The following is an 18,576-nucleotide window of genomic DNA, read 5'->3' on the forward strand; positions in this document are numbered from 1 at the left end:
GGAAGTAGAATTTTAAATGGAAGAGTTAAACACAAATATTGATGAACTGTTTTGTCTCCTCTAGGAGTTTATATAAAAAGTTTATATCTGGTTAGGGGAATCATTTTCTGATTTGGCATTTGATTGGTAGATGAACTCCAGGCATGACAAGTGGACACATCTCCTAGTACTGGCCGATTCCCATTTCTCATCACACTGACATTTTGGGGGGCATTCATGGTAGACTGGGAATGAGAGAAAGGACAGTTGGCTCCTTTATTAAAAGTGAACCCAGGAGAGGGTTCTTCCTGGCCAGTGGATAGCTAATTACTCTAGACCAGTAGTATCAAATGAACAGAAATGGATTCTTGTCACAAATGCGGACTTAGAAAACCACAAGCAAACATTTCTCATTTACATTTTAATCTGGTTCAGGCTGTACACACAAGTTTTGACAGACCTACTTGAGACTAAAGGAGATGGTTACTTGAATCCCCCATATTATAGAATCGGCTTTCCCCAAAGGTTTTAGAAAAAAAAGTGCAATCTCCTGTCATACAATTAGCCATCTCTCCTATTCCCAGGTTCCTGTAATTAGAAAACCCCAATTCCCTGGCTTTAAGTCATTAGTGTCCAAAGAATGAAAAGTGACCCTAGAAAGTTCTGAGCCTCTTACAAATGTTGTCCATTTTGAGGACCTTTAGTAATGAGCAGCAGGTGGCGACTGAAACAATTTTCTGACTTGAGAACTGTCATAAAAGTTTTGGGGTATGTTTAGTTGAAACTGGCTACCCCACAGATTCTGTTCTTGAATGTGATGGAGACAAGTCCCTCTTCCATATGACAGCCCTTGAAGGACCCAAAGAAAGCTACCACTTCCTTCTTAAGTCTCTTCTCTTAAGATAGGGCAGTTGGGCAGTTCTTTGGAAGATTCCCTGATAGAGATAGCAGCTGTTTCCCCCCCATTTCTCTGGCAAGGATCCTTGAAGGTAGTTCTTTGGGGCTAAATGTTAACGAGTCCTACACTTGGATTTTAAAAAAAACTATCAACTCCTACAAAGGATGTTTTGCTGAGTAAAAAAGGGGAGGACTTAAAACTATACCAAGACTGTTGTTGGGACAATGCTTTTGGAAATGCAAAGCAGTTATAAAAAACAGCAAATAACAGTCAAAATGAAAAATTCAAAGCTCAAGTGGACAAGTATAGGATGGAGGAAGACATACTAGAAAACTCATTACCTGAAAAGGATCTCTGAATCTTAGTGAACTGCCAGCACCCAAAACAAATCTAAATGTAATGGAGAAATGTATATAAAGAATGAAACAATAACCCAGATCATGCTGATTTGAGGTTTTCTAGGTCATTGCCTTAAGCTGTATACACTAATATGAGGAAACGTCCAGTAGGCTTAATCTTAGTGCCCTGGTTAGGTTAGACCATGGAATACTGGCTACTAGACAAATCACAAAATGGTTATGAAAGGGCCCTGATTGACCCTTATGTACAAGAGGCTCGGTGGTCATGCCAGACAAGAATCAAAGACCTCAAGATGTCAGGGCTCTGTCATCAATAGCTCGAGTCCCTGACCACTCTGGGTCCCCAAATGAGGGAGTTGACTGTTGCGGCTCCTGCTAGCTCTAAATCCTAGGATTCTACAGATGAAGGTCTTGACTGGTTTGTTTTGACCCCCAAACCACATTTCAGTTGACCTTTGCACCCATCCACTGGTGCTGGCCCAAAGCACAAGAGACAGTGGGTGTCACGCTGCCCCTTCCATGTTGAGGCTCAGCTCCAAACATGAGACTTATTCAATTCTTGACCTATCACGGTGGGGAAGGGAGGGTGCTGGGTCCAGATAAGCAGTGGGGGCATGTGGAACTGCACTGAGGTCACACCTGGTCTTTCTCTGCAAGAGATCAAATTATACCCATGAACTCAATCTTTGGGACAGCTGAAAGGAGCCCAGGGTAGTCCTGCCCCCAGGATAGTCAAAAATGGCACCAATTCTAACACCTCCATGTAGACTTTGGGGAATCTGCCCTCCATCACCTGGAATCCAGGTCTCAGAACTGCCCTAGCCTAGAGAATTGGTACATCCCTCTTCCTCTGTCTCAGGAACCAGATGTTGGTATATATGGAGTTTGGGGGCCAAATAATCCAGGGCTAAGCCACAGATTAGCTTGCATCTGCTCAGCCTCAAATATGACCTTCAAGGCATTCAGAGTGGGAGACTTGAATGGGAAGACCCAGTCCTGCTTGGTGCACCCCACCAGGTCAGGGTCTCTCAGAGCTGGAATGCCTTTTGCAACGAGGCATCTGTCTCCCAACACTGCCCAAGTCACAATAGATTCTTGGGACTGTTTCCCTGTCACAGACCAGGCTCTTCCTTGATCGCAAGAGGGCGGGTGGGATCAAAGGAGAGGATCTAACTCTGGGATTCTTCTCTATCAGAAGGAATGATGCTAAGGAATACATTTACCACAGAGCTCCATCACTTCTTTGGCTTAGGGTTGCCTCTTTGTGGGAGACTACAAGCCCTAGGTGGAGGGCTTTAGTTAAAATGTTGGCTTTGTAAAAACTTCAGAATTATAACCTGGACTGGCTCCAGGTGCAGGAAGCAGCAAGGAGGGAGACAGAGGCTGCCGATTTAGAGGAGTCATTTTTGATCCCACAGGTATCCATCCTCTCCAATGCATAGAGGAATCCCTGAGTTGCCATACTGAAAGGCAAGTTTTCCTAGGATCAGACCAGTGTAGGTCCTAAGCCAGCCCTTCACTCTGCCTCCAACCCTAACTAGTTGGAGGAGTGCTTGGCAGAGGGAGAAGTGGGCAGACCAGACGGCCCTGAAGCTGCGATCCAACATGAGCCTTCTCGGTCAGCACTAGAAGCCCGACACTGGCAAGCTCTGCCTGTCTGGGGGGCCCTCTAGTGGCCGACCTCCACCCAGCTCCTCAGTGTACCAACCAGAGAGGTAAACCCCCTCAGCAGCACCCCCAAAACCCTCACCCCTGCTGCCCCACAGAATACACCCAGAGTGTCCACTCAGTCTTTATTGGCTGCCTTGGCCAGGGCTGGGAACTACGCTGTGAGGGCAGGGGACAAATATGAATATCAAGGACCCTGGGACAAGGAGGATTTAACTGTGATGAAGGAAAAATCCAGTTACTGAACTAACACCAAAGACAGGGGGTGGGGTGGGGGGGACGACACGCAGTATGTACAGAGGGCAGGATGGTCTCCTGCCCAAACCAAGCCCCAGATAGGCACAGTTGGGCCCAAAGGGGAGAGTGACGCTGTCTGTGAGCCTGAGGGGCACAGGGACCCATCCACAAGGCTTGGGGTCAGGGGACTCCCCTACTCCCTGGGGTCAGCCACTGATCTGCACTCCATCGCCTTCAGCCAGTGGGTAAATCTCAATGGTTTCTACCAGGGGCAGAGCCTCGACTGCCGTCTCCACCACCGTCAGGGTGGCTGCCGCCTCAGCCGCCGCCTCGGCCAGTTGCTGCCGAACAGCCGCCTGGTGCTGCTGTTGGTGGGTCTTGCGATGTTTCCAGAGGTTGGAGAAGGAGCGATAGCTCTTGCCACAGTCAGGGCAGGCATAGGGCCTCTCGCCAGTGTGGATACGGCGGTGCTCAGCTAGGCGCATGGCAATGGTGAAGGCCTTGCCGCACACCTCACAGGCAAAGGGTCGCTCCCCGGTATGCAGGCGCCGGTGGTCTTTGAGATGGGTACTCTGGCGGAAGGCCTTGCCACAGTCTGGGCACGGGTAAGGCCTCTCCCCTGTGTGGATGCGTCGATGCACCTGCAGCGATGTCTCTGTACTGAAGAGCTTCTTACATTCGCTGCATTCGAGCCCCCGCCGCCGGGCAGGGGCCGGAGGGGCCGTAGTGGGAGAGGCAGCAGGCAAGGAAGCCGGGGGTGGGGGGCGTGCCACCCTAGTGGGTCGGGGTGTGGCCACCTCCTTGGCCAAGACCTCCCCTGGACCAGCTGCCGCATGCGCAGCTTCATGGGCCTGAAGCCTGGCAGCAGAGCCTACTTTCTTACCACAGGTGGCACACTCAAAACGTCGGGGGGCCTGGGCCTGGGCAGCAGCACAGCGGTGTTCACACAGGCGCAGAGACGAGGGGAAAGCCGCGCCACAGGCGGTGCAGCGGTGAGGCTGGCGCCCAGCATGGGCCACCAGTTGGTGCACCTCCAGCAGGCGGCGCAGGAGGAAGGAGCGCGGGCAGTCGCGGCACTTGTAGGGATACTCGCCCGTGTGGTGATACCGGTGCATAAGCAGGCGGTAGGGGCGGTGGAAGCGCACGCCACACTCCTGGCAGCGGTAGGGAAAGTGCTGGGCATGCACGAGGCGGTGCTGGCGAAGGGTGGAGCTCTGTGTGAAGGCCTTGCCGCAGTCACCACAGCGGTAAGGTCGCTCCCCGGTGTGCGTGAGCCGGTGTCGTGCCAGGTTGGCGGGCGAGTTGAAGGGCTTGGCGCAGTCGGGGCAGGGAAAGGGTCGCTCTCCCGTGTGGGTGCGTAGGTGGTTACGCACATGTGACTTCTTCTTGAACATTTTCCCACAGACGCCACACTTGTGCCGCCGCTCCAGGCGGTGCACAAAGCGCTGGTGGCGGGCAAGCTGCAGGGCCTTGCTGAACTCACGACTGCAGAGCAGGCAGCGGTGGGGACCTGCTACGGTGGGGAGGCTCCCAGGGGGGGCCGTAGGGGTGCTGGTGGGGGTTCCGGGCCCCGGGGCTCCTCCTGCCTCCACAGGGGCAGGCTCAGGATCCTCAGAGGGGGCTGCTGGGGTGGGGGCAGGGAGGGGGACGCCCCCAGCACCGTGTGTGCGACGGTGATACAGGAACTTGGTGAGGTTCACAAAGGTCTTCCCACAGGGACACGAGTGCAGGGGATTGGGGGTGTGGGTGCGGCGGTGAGCCAGGAGGAGGGCCTCGGTGCCAAAGGCCAGGCCGCAGTCCACACACAGAAAGTGGGACTCGCCGCTGTGCTCCCCCAGGTGCTGGTCCAGGCTGGGAGGGCTGGGGAAGGTACGGCTGCAGAGAGGGCACTTGAAGAGCCCCTCACGGTGGCTGCGCAGATGCTGCTGCAGCTGATGGGGGGAGAGGAAGAGCTGGTCACAAGTGGGACACAAGAGCTCTGGGGAGGCCACCCCTGGGGAATCACCACCGGCTCGTCGCAGCAGTCGCCGGCCACCTCTGCGCTCCCGCCCACTGCCGTTGGCAGCACTCTCACCTCCGTTGCGAAGCTCGTAGCTGTGGTCAGAGGTAGGGGGCAGGTCGGGAGCCCCAGCAGTCTCGGGGCCGGGGGCCAATGGACCAAAGTGAGTGGCCTGGTGCTCCAGGAAGTCGCCAGGCAAGTGGAAGAGCTGGGAGCACTCGGAACACTTATAAAGGAGCAGCTCTACCTCGGCCACCACCTCCCCAGACCCCGCGGGGCCAGCGGCCTCCCCGGCCTCCTCTGACTTGCGGTAAGAGTGCTCCAGGGCCACCTGAGCTTGGCCCAGCTGAGGTCCCACAGCTGGGGGTGGGGAGGGCTGGGGAGGGGAGGCAGCCGTGGCCGCAACAGCTGCCACAGCCCGGAGGTGTGTCTGGCGATGGCTCAACCACAGCTCCTGCCTGGCAAAGAGCGCCTTGCAGTCCACACACTCATAGTGAATGGTGCTGGCAGAGATGGTGGGGGGTGGCTTGGCAGGGGGTGGCTCAGGTGGAGCTGGCTCCTGGGTGGTCAACAGTTTGAGGTGCATCTCCTGATGCTCGAGGAGCTGGCCTGGAGATAGGAGGAGCTGCCCACATTCCAGGCACTGGTACTGGCTCTCCTGCACCAGTGTCTGGTAGAGGCCAGAGCCACCGGGTGCTTCAGCAGCCACAGAGACTCCGGGGTCGGCTACACCCACCACCTCAAAATGCTGTTGAGGGAGATGTGAGTTCTGGTGTAGGAGCACATCTTCCAGGGAGCCAAAGAGCTGGTTACACTCCGAGCAGACGTAGCGATGCTCGATGTAGAGGACCGTCTCCTCCGACTCCTCCGTCATGGTGGCAGGGCCCTGGGGTTGGGGAGAGGAAGAGGGAAAGGAGTCAGGAGGAGGGTCCATTCCATCAGTGCTCAGATGGATGGAGGCCATGGCTCATGCAGGAAGGGGGAGCTGGGAATGCTCAGAGCTTTCCTCTTTGCTCCCAAGTTCTCCCTAGTGCCACCTCTTCCAGGCCACTCGGTTCCTACCCCAAACCCTCTGGGGGCTCTGGTCAAACCTCCTGCCCCCACAAACCTAGCCCTCCTTTCTCTAGGGCTCCAGGCCCTCAGTCTCTGCTCCTGCTGCTCCAACCCTCCTCTTCATCACTCCAGCGTGTCCTTCCCCCAGCTCTCCTGATTCTTTGTCCTTACCTCAGAGACCCCCCATGCCAAGGTCTCCAGATCCCTTTGTCTCTACACCAACCCCCAGCCTCTTTTCCACTGTTTAATCTACTCAAGAGGACCACACACTGGGTCCCCTGCCCCTCAACTCGAGCCTGCAGACCCTGATACCCTGTCTTCATGTTCCAGTCTCCCTTCCAATGACTCCACTTTATTTCAAGCCTACTATTTTCAAGTCCCTGTGCTTGGCCCTGGGGAGACAAGTGAAGAATGACAAAATTCCTCTCTTTGATGAGCATCTATGTTGCCAAGAGAGAGGCAGAGCGGGCTGAAAACCCAAGAGCAACATGAGGAAGGATTTCCAGAGAAGGCAGCACCTGAGCGGGCCTGAAGCAGAAGAGGAGGGGGAGCGGACGCGGCAGGGGGCTGTGCTGACTTCAAGGAAGCATTTGTCTGGAATGGAGGAGGAGGGGGCTGCAAAGGTCGGAGGACCTTCGGTCAGTGGCAGCCCGAGGAACGGACACAGGGAGTCCCTGGAGGTTTCTGAGTTTCAAAGCTGAATTTGAGGATTTGGCAGATAGCCTGGCAACTGTGGACAGGACGGAAAGGGGAACGCTGGTCAGCGAGCCTTTCTATGGGGCTTTTGGCCTGCGGAGCACCTGGGCAAACGTTTGCTGTGATGCGCACCCATCCGAGAGGTCGGTGCTGCCAGCCTGGCTTCGCGGAGGGCCCCGGGGTGCAGGGGCCCAAAGCCCGGGCTCCCTCAGGGCGGGACGCGGAAGCCGCGGTTGGCACTGCCACCCTGACGCGGTGCCCGCGGGGCCAAGGCAGGCTGGGGGGGGTCCCGGCGAGGGGCGGGAGAGGCAGGGCGAAATCACGCCCCGGCATGGGGGCGGATGGGCCTCGGGAAGGGCCCTGGAGAGGCACGTGAGCCGCCCCAGGGGGTCCCCAGGCCCCGGGAGGGTCGGGGGGCGACGCTGGCCCAGCCCCCCGGCTCTGGGTGAAGCCGCGCTGGGGCCCCCCACGATGTCCCCGCGCCGCCCGGGGGCCCGGATGGAGCCCGAGCGGGGGCCTCACGAAGCGGCCCCGGGTGGGGTGGGGGGCCCGGGCCGGGGGGAAGCACGTGGGGTTTCGGGGGGCCCGGGGGGGGGCTGGCGGCACACAGCCTGGGATCCTCGGGCCCAGCCCCCCCCCGGCCGCCGCGCAGGCGCGGGGGGCTCCGACCGTTGCTCGCTCCCGGGCCGCCGCGCACGCGCGGGGGTCTCGCGGCCTCTCCCGGCGCTCTCTGCGCAGGCGGGGTGGAGCGTGGCGCGCGGGCGCGGGGGGAGGGGAAGGGCCCCGGCCCAGGGCGCCTCGCGCTCGGCACTCACCGGGTCCGCGCACGCGCTCTGCCCGCCCTCCGCCTCCTCGGGGCCCGCGGCTTCCCTCGCTCGCTCCGTCCTCGGGCCGGGCCGGGCCGGGCCGGGTCGCGTCGGCCGGCCGCTCGCGCGCCTGCCGCAGCGCTCTCGCTCTGGAGCCGCCTCTCCGCCCGGGCCTGCGCCCTCGCTCGGGCCCCTCTGTCTCTCCCTCTCCCTCTCTCTCTCTCCCTTCGCTCTCAGCCTCGCTCTGGCCGCCAGTCGCCCTCAGCAACGCCCCGCCCCTCCCCGCTGCTCCGACGGCCCCCTCCCACCCGGGCCGTGCGTCCGGCGGGCTGGCGGGAGAAGAGGCCAATCGGCTGCCCGCGAGCCCGAGGTCGGGGCCAATGACGGCTCGCGAAGCGGAGGTGCCCTCCCTCCTTCCCCGCCCCTCTGCCGACGACAACCAATCCGCGTGCGACATTTCTCCGTCGGCCGCCACGCCCCTCCCTCGGCCTCGCGGGGAGCCACGCCCCCCACGTCCGGGGCTGGTCGGGAAGAGAGCGAGTTGGGAGTGACGTCAGTGGTAGCCGGAATGAGGCTACGGGCGCCATCTTGTGGGGCATGGGGGTGCGGGGAAGGAGAGGAGGGGAGGGGAAGAGAGGCTGCGGGGAAGGGGGCGGCCGAGCAAAAGAAGCCTCCTTTGTGGGGGGAGGCTTACGGAGCGCCTCCTGGCCTCTGCCCGCTGAGAGCTGGAGGGAGACGGAGCTCAAGCATCCGTTCCCCCATTTTACAGAAGAGGCGACTGAGGCCCCATCAGAGGCTCTTTGCAAGCTCTGGCTCAACAACTCTTTTATTTATTTTTTATTTATTTATTTATAATTTTATTTATTTTTAGGTGTTTGCAAGGCAAGTGGGGTGAAGTGGCTTGCCCAAGGCCACACAGCTCGGTCATCATGAAGTGTCTGAGACCGGATTTGAACCCGGGTCCTCCTGACTCCAGGGCCGGTGCCCCCTAGCCGCCCCTAGCTCAACAATTCTTTAGGCATCATGAAGCTCAGATAGGAATCCAAGGACACCAGCAGCTCCTGCCCTCACAAAGCCTGCTTCCTATCGCAGAAAAGGGCCTGGACTTGTCAATCAATCAATCAATCAATCATTCAATCAACACATTTTACTAAGCTCTTCGCGTGTTCCAGTCCTCTGCTAGGTTCTGAGAATACAAAGAGAGGGTGGAAAGGAGTCCCTGCCCTCAAGCAGTTTGCACTCTATTGAAGGAGAGAAGGCTGCCTGGTAGGGAGACCTATTGGTTAAGTCTCCCTAGGTACCCGACTAAAGAGGAACTGTGATGGACAGATAAAGGGGGACCCCAAGAGACAGGAGATACTAAAGGATAGAGAGATGGGGAAACTGAGGGGAAAAGAGGAGAGGAGACTAAAGGTTAGGGATGGGGGGGGACAGAAGAGAAAATCAAGGCTAAAGAACAGAAAAGGTAACTTTAAACATTAGAGACCATCTACTCCAAGTTCCTCCTTTTTCCAGATACAAAAAGGAAATGAAGGAGATTTCTCTGGGTCACAGCAAGTTAATGCAAAGCTGAGAATAGAATCCTTAGCTCTTTCTGCAAAGTTCAGTTCAGGTTGCCACCTTCTCTGAAAAACCTTCCCTGAGCCTCCTTGTTGTGACTGTCCTCACCTTCTTCAAATGACCTTGTCTTTATTTGGCTGCATGTATAAATACAGGATGCCACTCCCCATTCTAATTAATCCCACAAGGTGTGGACACCAGGATTGAATCAGTCCATAAATCAAAAGTATAAAGCAGGTATGAAGAAGTCCTTAATTAATTTCAGAGGATTAATTAATTAAATTGAGCATAGCATTCAGGAATGTGCACCAGTCTAACAAATCTCTGGGTCTACATTTAAAAATAAACAATTAGTCCAAGGTAAAATACTAGACTATTAGTGGAAGGCCAATTCAGATATTAGGTCTTGGGAGAGGAGAGGATTTCTCTCTCTCTCCCTCTTTCTTGTCCCCACAACAATCATATTATTGGAAAGACTAAAATGAGTAGGAGCCAACATACCCAACTGGGATCACAGAACCAGAGAGGATAAACATGAATGCAGAAAGAAGGAAACAACATCATGACTCCTTACACCAGAGAACGATTCCGGCTATGACTCAAGAAAGATTGGTGATGATGATGAGGTTTTATATAACTAGCTCTTATATAGAGCCTACTCCATGCCAGGCAGTGAGCCAGGAGTTGTGTTGCCTTTTTGTCACATGTTAAGGAATGACTCCTTATCATCATGCTCTAAGTTTGAGCCCATTCTATCCACTGTTATGTGTGCATGTGTGGATTGTGCCCCACACTTTGGGGGAATTTTTTATTATACCATCTTGGTAAAATATCTTTGCTGAAAAACTGATTGAGATTACTGATTGTTGATGGGAAGCACAGTCAGGAGTTCAATAGCAATAGATCTAGAAACCCAGTCTTTATTAATCCCTAGAGCTTTGAGAGAATACTAGTAGCTAACCTCTGAAGACTCCAAATCAAGTTGGGAGGGCAGCCCAGAGAGGGTGCTACATATTCATATTGTTTAGGGGAATATAAGTTCCTTGAGGACAGGAACTATTTTTCAGTGTTTACATCTTGTCTCGGAATCTCAAGCACCTAGAGTTCAAATCTGGCCTCAAACATTTAATAATTACCTAGCTTTATGACCTTGGGCAAGTCACTTAATCCCATTAGTTTGCAAAAGCCAAAAAAAAAATATTGACCTAGCAATTTCTTGCTCCTCGATGAAATTCAGTTTCCTTCTCTGAACAACAAAAGATGATCTCTAATACAATTTGCCACACTGTATAATCACAAGAGCCTGAGAAAGGATTAACTTGTCCTCTTTGTTATCAGAACCTTGAGGCTTCTTTCTTATCTATTCCTAGTGCCTCAGGGGTCTGAAATTTGGTTGGACCTCTTAGGGAACTTAGGCAGATAGAAATGTTCTCTACAATTTCAGACTTTCTTTTTTCTCTATTGTTTTTTAATTTTTCCCCAAATAGGGAGTGGTGGAGTTAGGGACAGGTATTCCTTTGGTCAGCTCTTCCAGAGTCAGTCTATCTTTGCTTTCTTTTGTTTCTGAGTGCTAAATATAGTACATCTAGTCCAACTCCCTTATTTTTTGGATGAGATGGTTGAGGTCCAAAGAGGGGAAGAAACACAGGTAGTAAGGAGCAAAGTTGGGCTTCATCTTTTATGAGACTGCGTAGTGAATAAAATACTCACTTGAAATCAGCAGCACCTGAATTCAAATCCTGCCTTTGATCCTCACTAGCATAATTTTTCTCTGAAGCAACTTCTGCCTAAAACTCTAAATGTTCTATGGGTGTCAAAGAAGATAGTGGCTAAGAGAGTGTTCAGTTAACATGAAGGACTAAGTCAGAGGGTTGCAAGAGATTATGAGCCCCAGTGGGCTTCTTGTGGGAAAATCAGTACTCCAGATCTCTCCCTGGGGTCTCTATCCTCAGTCTTCTTGGGATTCGAGCCAACAATAGCCACTTGGAACAGAATGGTATTGGCTGCCTAGTTAGAAACTGAAATGGGATCGAGTTGACTGGGTAAGGTGTATGGAAGTAGATATTCACATTTGCTGACTGGGATGCAAGGGAATAGTGGTGATATCCCATGATAAAATTCCAAAGGGCATGTGGCTAAGGAGCCCAGGGCCGGACTTAGCAGGTGACTAGTTCTTGAGTGGGGGTTGTTACAAAAGTAACCAGAGGGTGAGAAGAGCTCGTGGTGAATTCAGAGACAGGGAGAGAGAGAGAGAGAGAGAGAGAGAGGGAGAGAGAGAGAGAGACAGACAGAGACAGAGAGAGAGAGAGAGAGAGAGAGAGAGAGATAGATTATGGCTCAAACCCAGAACCTTTGAAGCACCAAGTGCTTGGAAGGTGATCTGTTGGCTGGACTGATCAATGATATAACGCCAGATCCAGTAGACTGGAGGGATGAGGCATTGAGATTTCAAATATCATTAGGAGAAGCAGGTAGCCCGGTTCTGGTGAGTTTTGAGGTCAACACTGTTAATTTAATAATAGCATTCATGTAACACTTTAAAATTGCAAAGAATATTTTATGTATACTATCTCCTTTGAACCACAACCCAGTGAAATAGGTGCTATCATTATTCCTATTTTACATCTGAGGAAACTGAGGCAGAACAAGGTTAAGTAATTTGACTGAGGTCACCAGACTGGTGAGTGTCTGAAGCTGGATTTAAACTCAGGGATTTCTGGCTTCAGGTCCATGGGTTGTAAATGTAAATGAGGCAGCTTTGTGACACCAGAGATAAAATGTTGGACTCAGAGTCAAAAAGACCCAAGTTCAGATCTGCCCATAGACACTAGACTTCTCCAGGAAGTCTTTCCTGATTTCTCTTAATTCTAATGCCCTCCTTCTGTTGATTAATTCCAGTCTAACCTGTATATTGCTATCCTGGCTCCTCAAAAGCAGGGACTGTCCTTATCTTTTAATTCTAAAAATGCTTAAAAATGTTTGTTGACTGAATGATTGACTTAGGGCAAATCACTTAACCTCTGTCTGCCTTAGCTTCCCTAGCTGCAAAGTGGAGATAAAAATAGCAATATAATAATATACTTGTTAAGTGCTTTGTAAACCTTAAAACCTAGAAGTTTCTCATTAATGCCCACTGGAGGTGAGCAGGAGTAGTTTCAACTTGGTGAACCACCTGGTGGTTTGCATAGATATTACATTCTGAGTAGCTGTTGCCTATCTTTCACAGCAGGAGTCACAGACTCATTGTTCTAGAACCTAGAATCTGGAACCTGAAGGGACCTCAGAGGTCAACAAGTCAGACCGTGTCATGATGCAAAAGAAGGAACTGAGGTCTAGAGACATCAGGTAACAGGTTCAAATTCAGAGTTGTCCATGGCGGTGCCAGAATTCAACCTCAGGAAAGCGTAGGCCTCCTTTCACTGGATGACTTCTCTATCAAGAATGAATATATGAGATCAACAAATCGTTTACATCATCTCTGTGACCATGGGCAAGTTTGTAAAATGGAAATAATAATAATACTTGTATTTACCTACCTTCAAGGTTGATGTTACATGGCCAGGGCTCTGTGTCTCCTCATGTGTTGAACATATTAGACTCAATAAAAGACAGATGGATGAGTACATTTCAAAACCAAGGATCTAATATACCTACAGTGAATACAATGCTGAGCTAGGAGCTGAAGAGACACAAAGGAGATCAAAGTCTAGAAGAGAATGAGAAGAGGGCCAGGAAAGAAGGGTGGGCAGAAGACTGAAGATAAGGGTATTTAGAGGGAAAAAGTATGATATCCATTTGTGAGATGAGTAAAATTGATGAGAACTTCCTTAAGGAGGGAGCATTTAGACTAGCCTTTGAAGAGGTAAGAAGAATGGGATAGGTAGAGCTCAGGGGAGGAGAGGGAAAAGATCAACAGCATGAGAAAATGGAAGAGGGTCATTTTTTTTCCTCTTCTCCAACACCACTTCTTCCTCCTCCTTTTCTTTTCCTTCTTCTCCTTCTCCTTCTCCTTCTCCTTCTCCTCCTCCTTCTTCTGCTTCTCCTCCTCCTCCTCCTTCTTCTTCTTCCTCTTCCTCTTCTTCTCTTCCTCCTCCTCCTCCTCCTCCTTCTTCCTCTTCTTCTCCTCCTCCTTCCTCTTCCTCTTCTCCTTCTCCTCCTGCTTCCTCCTCCTTCCTCTTCTCCTCCTCCTTCTTCTCCTCCTCCTCCTCCTCCTTCTCCTTCTTCTCCTTCTCCTCCTCCTCCTCCTCCTTCTCTTCCTTTTTTTAAAAACATATTTGCACAACTATTTAGATAACATCATTTTCCTATCCAGGGTTTCTTGGGTATGGTGTAGAGATCCGGTGAGGCAGGGAAATAGTAATAGGATTACAAAGTCACCTTCCTTCTCATATTTTACAGGTGAGGAAACTTAGGTTATGATATTAGGCGAGTAGGACAGCCAGGATTTGAACCAAGTCCTAGGAATCCAATGGACACTAAGCTTCATATCATAGATGGGGAAACGGGAGCTTATAGAGGACTTGGTGCTCATAGAGGACAGAGGTAGACCTAGTTCTAGAACCCGAGTATCATAAATGTACATCAGGGAAGGGATTGTAGAGGTTATTGAGCCCAACCACTTTGTTCTATTGAGACCCAAAGAAATTAAGTATCATGCAAGGTCCTGTGGATTTTAAGTGGTAGGGCTGGGCTTCTAACCCAAGTCCTCTGAACCTCAATGGAGAAATCTTCCCCATGTGCCATGCTAATGAATCCCAGTCCAAGACTCTTTCCCTTATTCTGGACTGCTCTTATGAAAGGGTCCCTTGGCATCATCTAATCCAACCCCTCGTTTTCTAGATGTGGGAAGCAGAGCTGTACAAGTGAAGGGATTTGCCTGAGAGCACACATCAAATCCAGGGCTACACTTGAACTGAAATTCAGATAGAATGATCCAGGGTTATGGGCTCTTTCCTCTTGCAGGCTTGCTGGTATACAGTACATCTGTTGGGGAAGAGGTAGAGATGAAGTGGGGTAAAAGAAAGGATGAATAATATGGATGAGTTGTGAGAGGCATGATGATGTGAGGGAGCAGGCCTATGGAAGATACTCAACCTCAAGGGCCATGTGCACACAAGATTGGGCTGTGCCATTGTCCATGGCTCCTCTGTATTTCTCCTCCATCGTATTTCTGATATGATGGGAACCCAGGAGCAGAAGATGTGGTTGAGGGCTGGTGGTACACATGACAAGTACCCATGCCACGTGTGTGCTCCTGGGGATGACTGAGCATGTTCAATGTATGATAAGTTCAAGCACCTGGTGTGATGTGTGGCAGACTATGCCTGGGGTGTGGTGTGTCAGAAGGGGGCAAGGTGTGCCATGTGGCAGGTGTGTGTAAGGCATGAGGTCACATGTGAAGCTGGCACACGTGAGCCCATGTGTGTCTCCTCCCAGTCACGAGCGATGGGGGCGGTGATGAGTCACCCGGTCTCAGCCTCCAGCTCCAACTGTCTGTTCTTCCCCCCCCTACCCCCCAGGACTGTCTCCCATCTCCCTCCTCCGCCCCCTTCTGTCTTTCTCTGTGCTTGTTTCTCCCTTCTCTCTAGGTGGGTCTCCCTGGTCCTCTCTTTTACTCTCTCTTTTGAAAAAATCTCTGATCTATGTTTCATTCTGGGCCTCTCCAAGTTTCCCTAGCCCTCTTTTTGACTGCCCCTTGGACCCTCCTGCTTTCCACACCTCCCTTCTGGTCTCTGACTCCACATCTCTCTCCTTCCCTTGGCCTCTCTCTAGGTCTCCCCGTTCCTTTTCTCTCCCCTCTCCTCTCAGCCTGCTCTATGCAGTTCCTCTTTCTAGATCTTTTCCCTTGTTTCTTTGGTCTTTGATCATCTCTAGATCTCTCCTGTCCCTCCTCTTCTTCTCTCTCCTCTCCTCTCAGTCTGCTCCTTGCAATCCCTCTTTCTAAATCTCTTCTGTTTCTTTGGTTTTTGACTGTGTCCAGGTCTCTTCTGTCCCTCCTTTCCATCTCTCCCCTCTCCCATTCAACCCCTCTTTCTAGATCCATTCCCCTCCTTTGCTTTGGTGATCTCTAGGTCCTCCTTTGCCTCCTTCTGTTTCTGCCTCTGCTTCTCTTCTCCCAATTTCCCCTGTCTCTGACTGTTCCCTCTCTGTCTCTGTCTCTGGCTAAGATCTCTTCCTTCTCCATGTTTCCCCTTACTCTGTTTCTCTCTCTCTCTCTCTCTCTCTCTCTCTCTCTCTCTCTCTCTCTGTGCCTCTTTCCTGCTCCTCTTGTTTTCTGACTGTCTCTGGGTCTGTCTCTTCTCCTCTATGCCCCCTCTTCTTCTCTGGCTACCCCTGGGTCTCTTGGGGTCTCTGGGGGGATGTTGGGGAGGGCACAGGAGGAGAGGACGCCTAGGGTGGTCCCTAATGCTCAGTGCAGCTCCATCCCCCTCATTGGTATTCTCCTCTCGCCCCCCCATCAGGCTGCCAACCAATAGCATCCTCTCCCTCTCCCTCCCCCTCCCCTACTCTTCTCCCTCCCCTCGCCTCTCCCCCTCCCTTCCCCTCCCTCCTCTTTGCCTCCATCCTCCTCCCTCTTCTTTTTTCCCCTCCTCCCCCCAGCGCCAGCCATCGAGGGAGGACGCGGACTCAGAGAAGGGGAGAAGGGAAGAGAATCGGCATCTGGAGAGGGAGAGGGGTGGCCTGAGGCAGGGCCCTGTGAAGGCCGGTAGCTCAGCGCTGAGGGGGAGACAGGAAGGGGAACCAGGAGGCCAGTCCCTACTCCGGAACGCTCCATCCTTCCTTCTGCTCTTCCTCCCCATCCCTCCCTTCATCCCCCCCCACCACTGTTCTCCCCTTCCCTCCCACCTCCTTCTCCTCCTCCTCCTTCCTTCCCCCGCTTCCTCCATCCCCTCTCTTCTGGGCCACCGGGCGGGCTCACTCAATCCTTCTGGTCCCTCCCCATCTCCCCTTTCCTCCACCCCCTTCCCTCTCTCTCTCCTCTGGTTCTCCAGTTTCCCCATTTCTTCTCTCCTCCTCCATCCTTCCTTATTCCCCTCACTTCCCCATCTCCCTCTCCTTTCCTCTTCCTCTCTTTCCCTTCCTCTCCTCTCCTCCCCCATCTCTCCAGCGATTCCCTGGTCCCTCTTTCCCCATTACCCACTTTCCTCCCTGTACCCGCATCCCCCATACTCGTGCCCCCAGCCTCTTTTATCATCCACCCTCGCTGTGCTAACAGCTTCCCAATCCCCCCATTCTCTGAGCCTCCTTTATCTCCCCATCCTTCCCATCATCCCCATCTCCCCCACTGTCTTTTACACCCCCTATTCCCTCCTCTTCCATCCTCCTTCCTCAACCCTGGGCCTGATGCTCCTTTGGTCAGGCCTGAAGTCTTGAATCCCTAGTCTCCCCTCTCCCCTGCTGCCCCAGGGGAGGGGCAAGGCCTGGGGGGGAGGGGGGAGAACGGGGTAACCCCCTCCCCCTGCTGGCCCCTCCCCTCCCCCACCCCCTCACCCCATGGCCACGGGCTACATCTTGGCCCGTTCCTCACCCCCAGCAGCCCCCCCAGGCCGGCCCGGCTGAGGGGAGGGGGCCGGGGGTGGGGAGCCCCATTTGGGCCAGCTCTCTCCCTCCGTCCCTCCATTGCTCCTTCCCATCTTCTCCTCCATTTTCTCCTTGCATTCCCCCTTCTCTCCCCTCTCAGGCCTGCCCGCCAGCCCTCCCTCTCTCCCTCGCCCCTTCCACCTGGCTTCCCACCTCCAGCAACTGGGGACCAGAAGACCCTCCCCCTACTCCCATCTCAGTGTCCCTCCCCACCCCCACCCTTCTTGGCCCCTGAGCCGGCAAGAGAGCCCCAGCCGTCTGGCCCACCAGGATCCGTGAGTGTCTGCTTGTGTGTGTATGGGTGGTGGGGTGGTGGGAATGGAGGCGGGGTGGGTGAGTGAGGCTGGGCACAGCCAAGCTGGAGGAGGAAGACTTCTTGGGGGGACATTGATGGGGGAGAACTCCTAGAAACAGGGCAGATTTGCCCACAGGCTCCAAGGTCCCTGGCAAAGTGCCCTCACTGACTCTACTTCCCCTAGGGAGCAAAGGCTGGGGCTAGGGGTGGTGTGGGGAGGCCTTTCATCTTGACATCCCTTCATTTCTCCAGATCACTTTTTAGATACTTCCAGATTCTGCTTCTCTCCTCTATTTCCCCTTTCCCCCAACCCTCCAGCCTCTCCCACCCTTCGGGACACATTATCGACTTTTCATTTATCTTTTGGCCTCTCTTTGGATGTGTGTTGTTTCTTGCCTTGCCATGTCCCTCTGTCGCTTTCTTTATGGCCTAACCTCTATCTTATTTTTTTCTCTATTATTCTTAATTTCTGCCTCAATTTCCCTGGTATCTTTCAGTCTATGTCTAACTGTCTCTTTCTCCCAGTATCTCTCAATCTGTTTTGTCTTTTCTCTTTTTTCTCTCTCTCTGTCTCTCTGTGTATTAGCTCCTTTTCTTGTGTCTCTCTGTCTTTCTCTACTCTTAATTTCTGTATTCTAGTCTCTCTCCCTCTCAAACTCTCTATATCTGTCTGTCTCCTTGGGTCTCTTAGTCTCTGTCTTTCTGTGCCTCCCAGTTTCAGGCTTTCTCTGACCCTGTCTTCTTTTCTAGTTATCTCTCTATACTCCTCAGGCTCTCTCTGATTCAGACTCTTGTTTCTCTCTCTATCTCCATGTCTTAGGTCATCTGCTTTTTCTAACTTTCCTAGTTCATCTTTTCTTTCTCTGTCCCAACTATCTCTTGACCAGTCTCTTTATCTCCTTTTGCTCTCACCCTGTATGACAGTCTCTCTTTGTCTTTCAGTCTCATGCTGTTTTAGTCATTGTCCTTATTTCCTTTTTGCTCTGTATTTTTCCTTCTGTCTCCTTCTCCTTCTCTTTCTTCTTGATTCCCCCTGTCTGTCTTACTATTTTTCTCTTATTCTGTATGTGTGTGTCTCTCTACATCTCTCTGTGTTTCCCATGTCTCTGTCATCACCTACCTTTTTCATTTCTCTTTTTATTTTAATATTTATGTATCTCATCTTTCCCTTCCTCTCTCTTTTCTCTACTCTCCTGATTTCATTATTATCTCTGTCCTTCCCTCTGTGTATCTCTGACTTTTTCTTGTCTCTCCACTTGTCTTCATGTTTACTCTACTATCTTTCACTTGTTTCTACTCCATTTATTTTAACCCTCTTTCTCTTTTTTGGGCATTGGTCCTGGCCCTTCTCATTTTATTTCTTTGTGCATTTCTGCACCCCTCTCTCTATGTCCTTATTTCTGGTTCCATTTTTGTACTTCTGACTATGATTCTTATTCTCTGTC

The 18,576-nt window shown here is 52.3% G+C and overlaps 1 protein-coding gene across 4 annotated transcripts; it reads right to left on the minus strand.

Moving 5' to 3' along the window:
• Window positions 1-385: 385 nt before the first annotated feature.
• On the minus strand, window positions 386-7,896 carry ZNF574 (zinc finger protein 574). Of its 4 annotated transcripts, none has more exons than XM_074219405.1 (2): window positions 7,705-7,896; window positions 386-6,026 (listed from the first exon to the last, which is right to left on the minus strand). In XM_074219405.1, the coding sequence occupies exon 2, from the start codon at window positions 6,012-6,014 to the stop codon at window positions 3,348-3,350; it is 2,667 nt and encodes an 888-aa protein (XP_074075506.1). In that variant the 5' UTR covers window positions 6,015-6,026; window positions 7,705-7,896; the 3' UTR covers window positions 386-3,347. The 4 variants fall into 4 exon arrangements, with proteins under 4 accessions (XP_074075506.1, XP_074075503.1, XP_074075505.1 ...); XM_074219402.1 differs by lacking the exon at window positions 7,705-7,896 and adding an exon at window positions 7,022-7,607; XM_074219404.1 differs by lacking the exon at window positions 7,705-7,896 and adding an exon at window positions 6,994-7,114.
• Window positions 7,897-18,576: the final 10,680 nt, after the last annotated feature.

Source organism: Macrotis lagotis, chromosome 1 (assembly GCF_037893015.1).
Source record: "Macrotis lagotis isolate mMagLag1 chromosome 1, bilby.v1.9.chrom.fasta, whole genome shotgun sequence".
Taxonomy (NCBI): Eukaryota; Metazoa; Chordata; class Mammalia; order Peramelemorphia; family Peramelidae; genus Macrotis; species Macrotis lagotis.

Excerpts from the sequence above, each read along its gene's own strand:
- ZNF574 (XM_074219402.1), bottom strand. The coding sequence starts at position 7,222 with ATGCCGGGGCGTGATTTCGCCCTGCCTCTCCCGCCCCTCGCCGGGACC. Across the intron at positions 6,027-7,021 it reads AGCACCGACCTCTCGGATGG|GGCCCTGCCACCATGACGGA; the intron begins GTGCGCATCACA and ends CCCCAACCCCAG.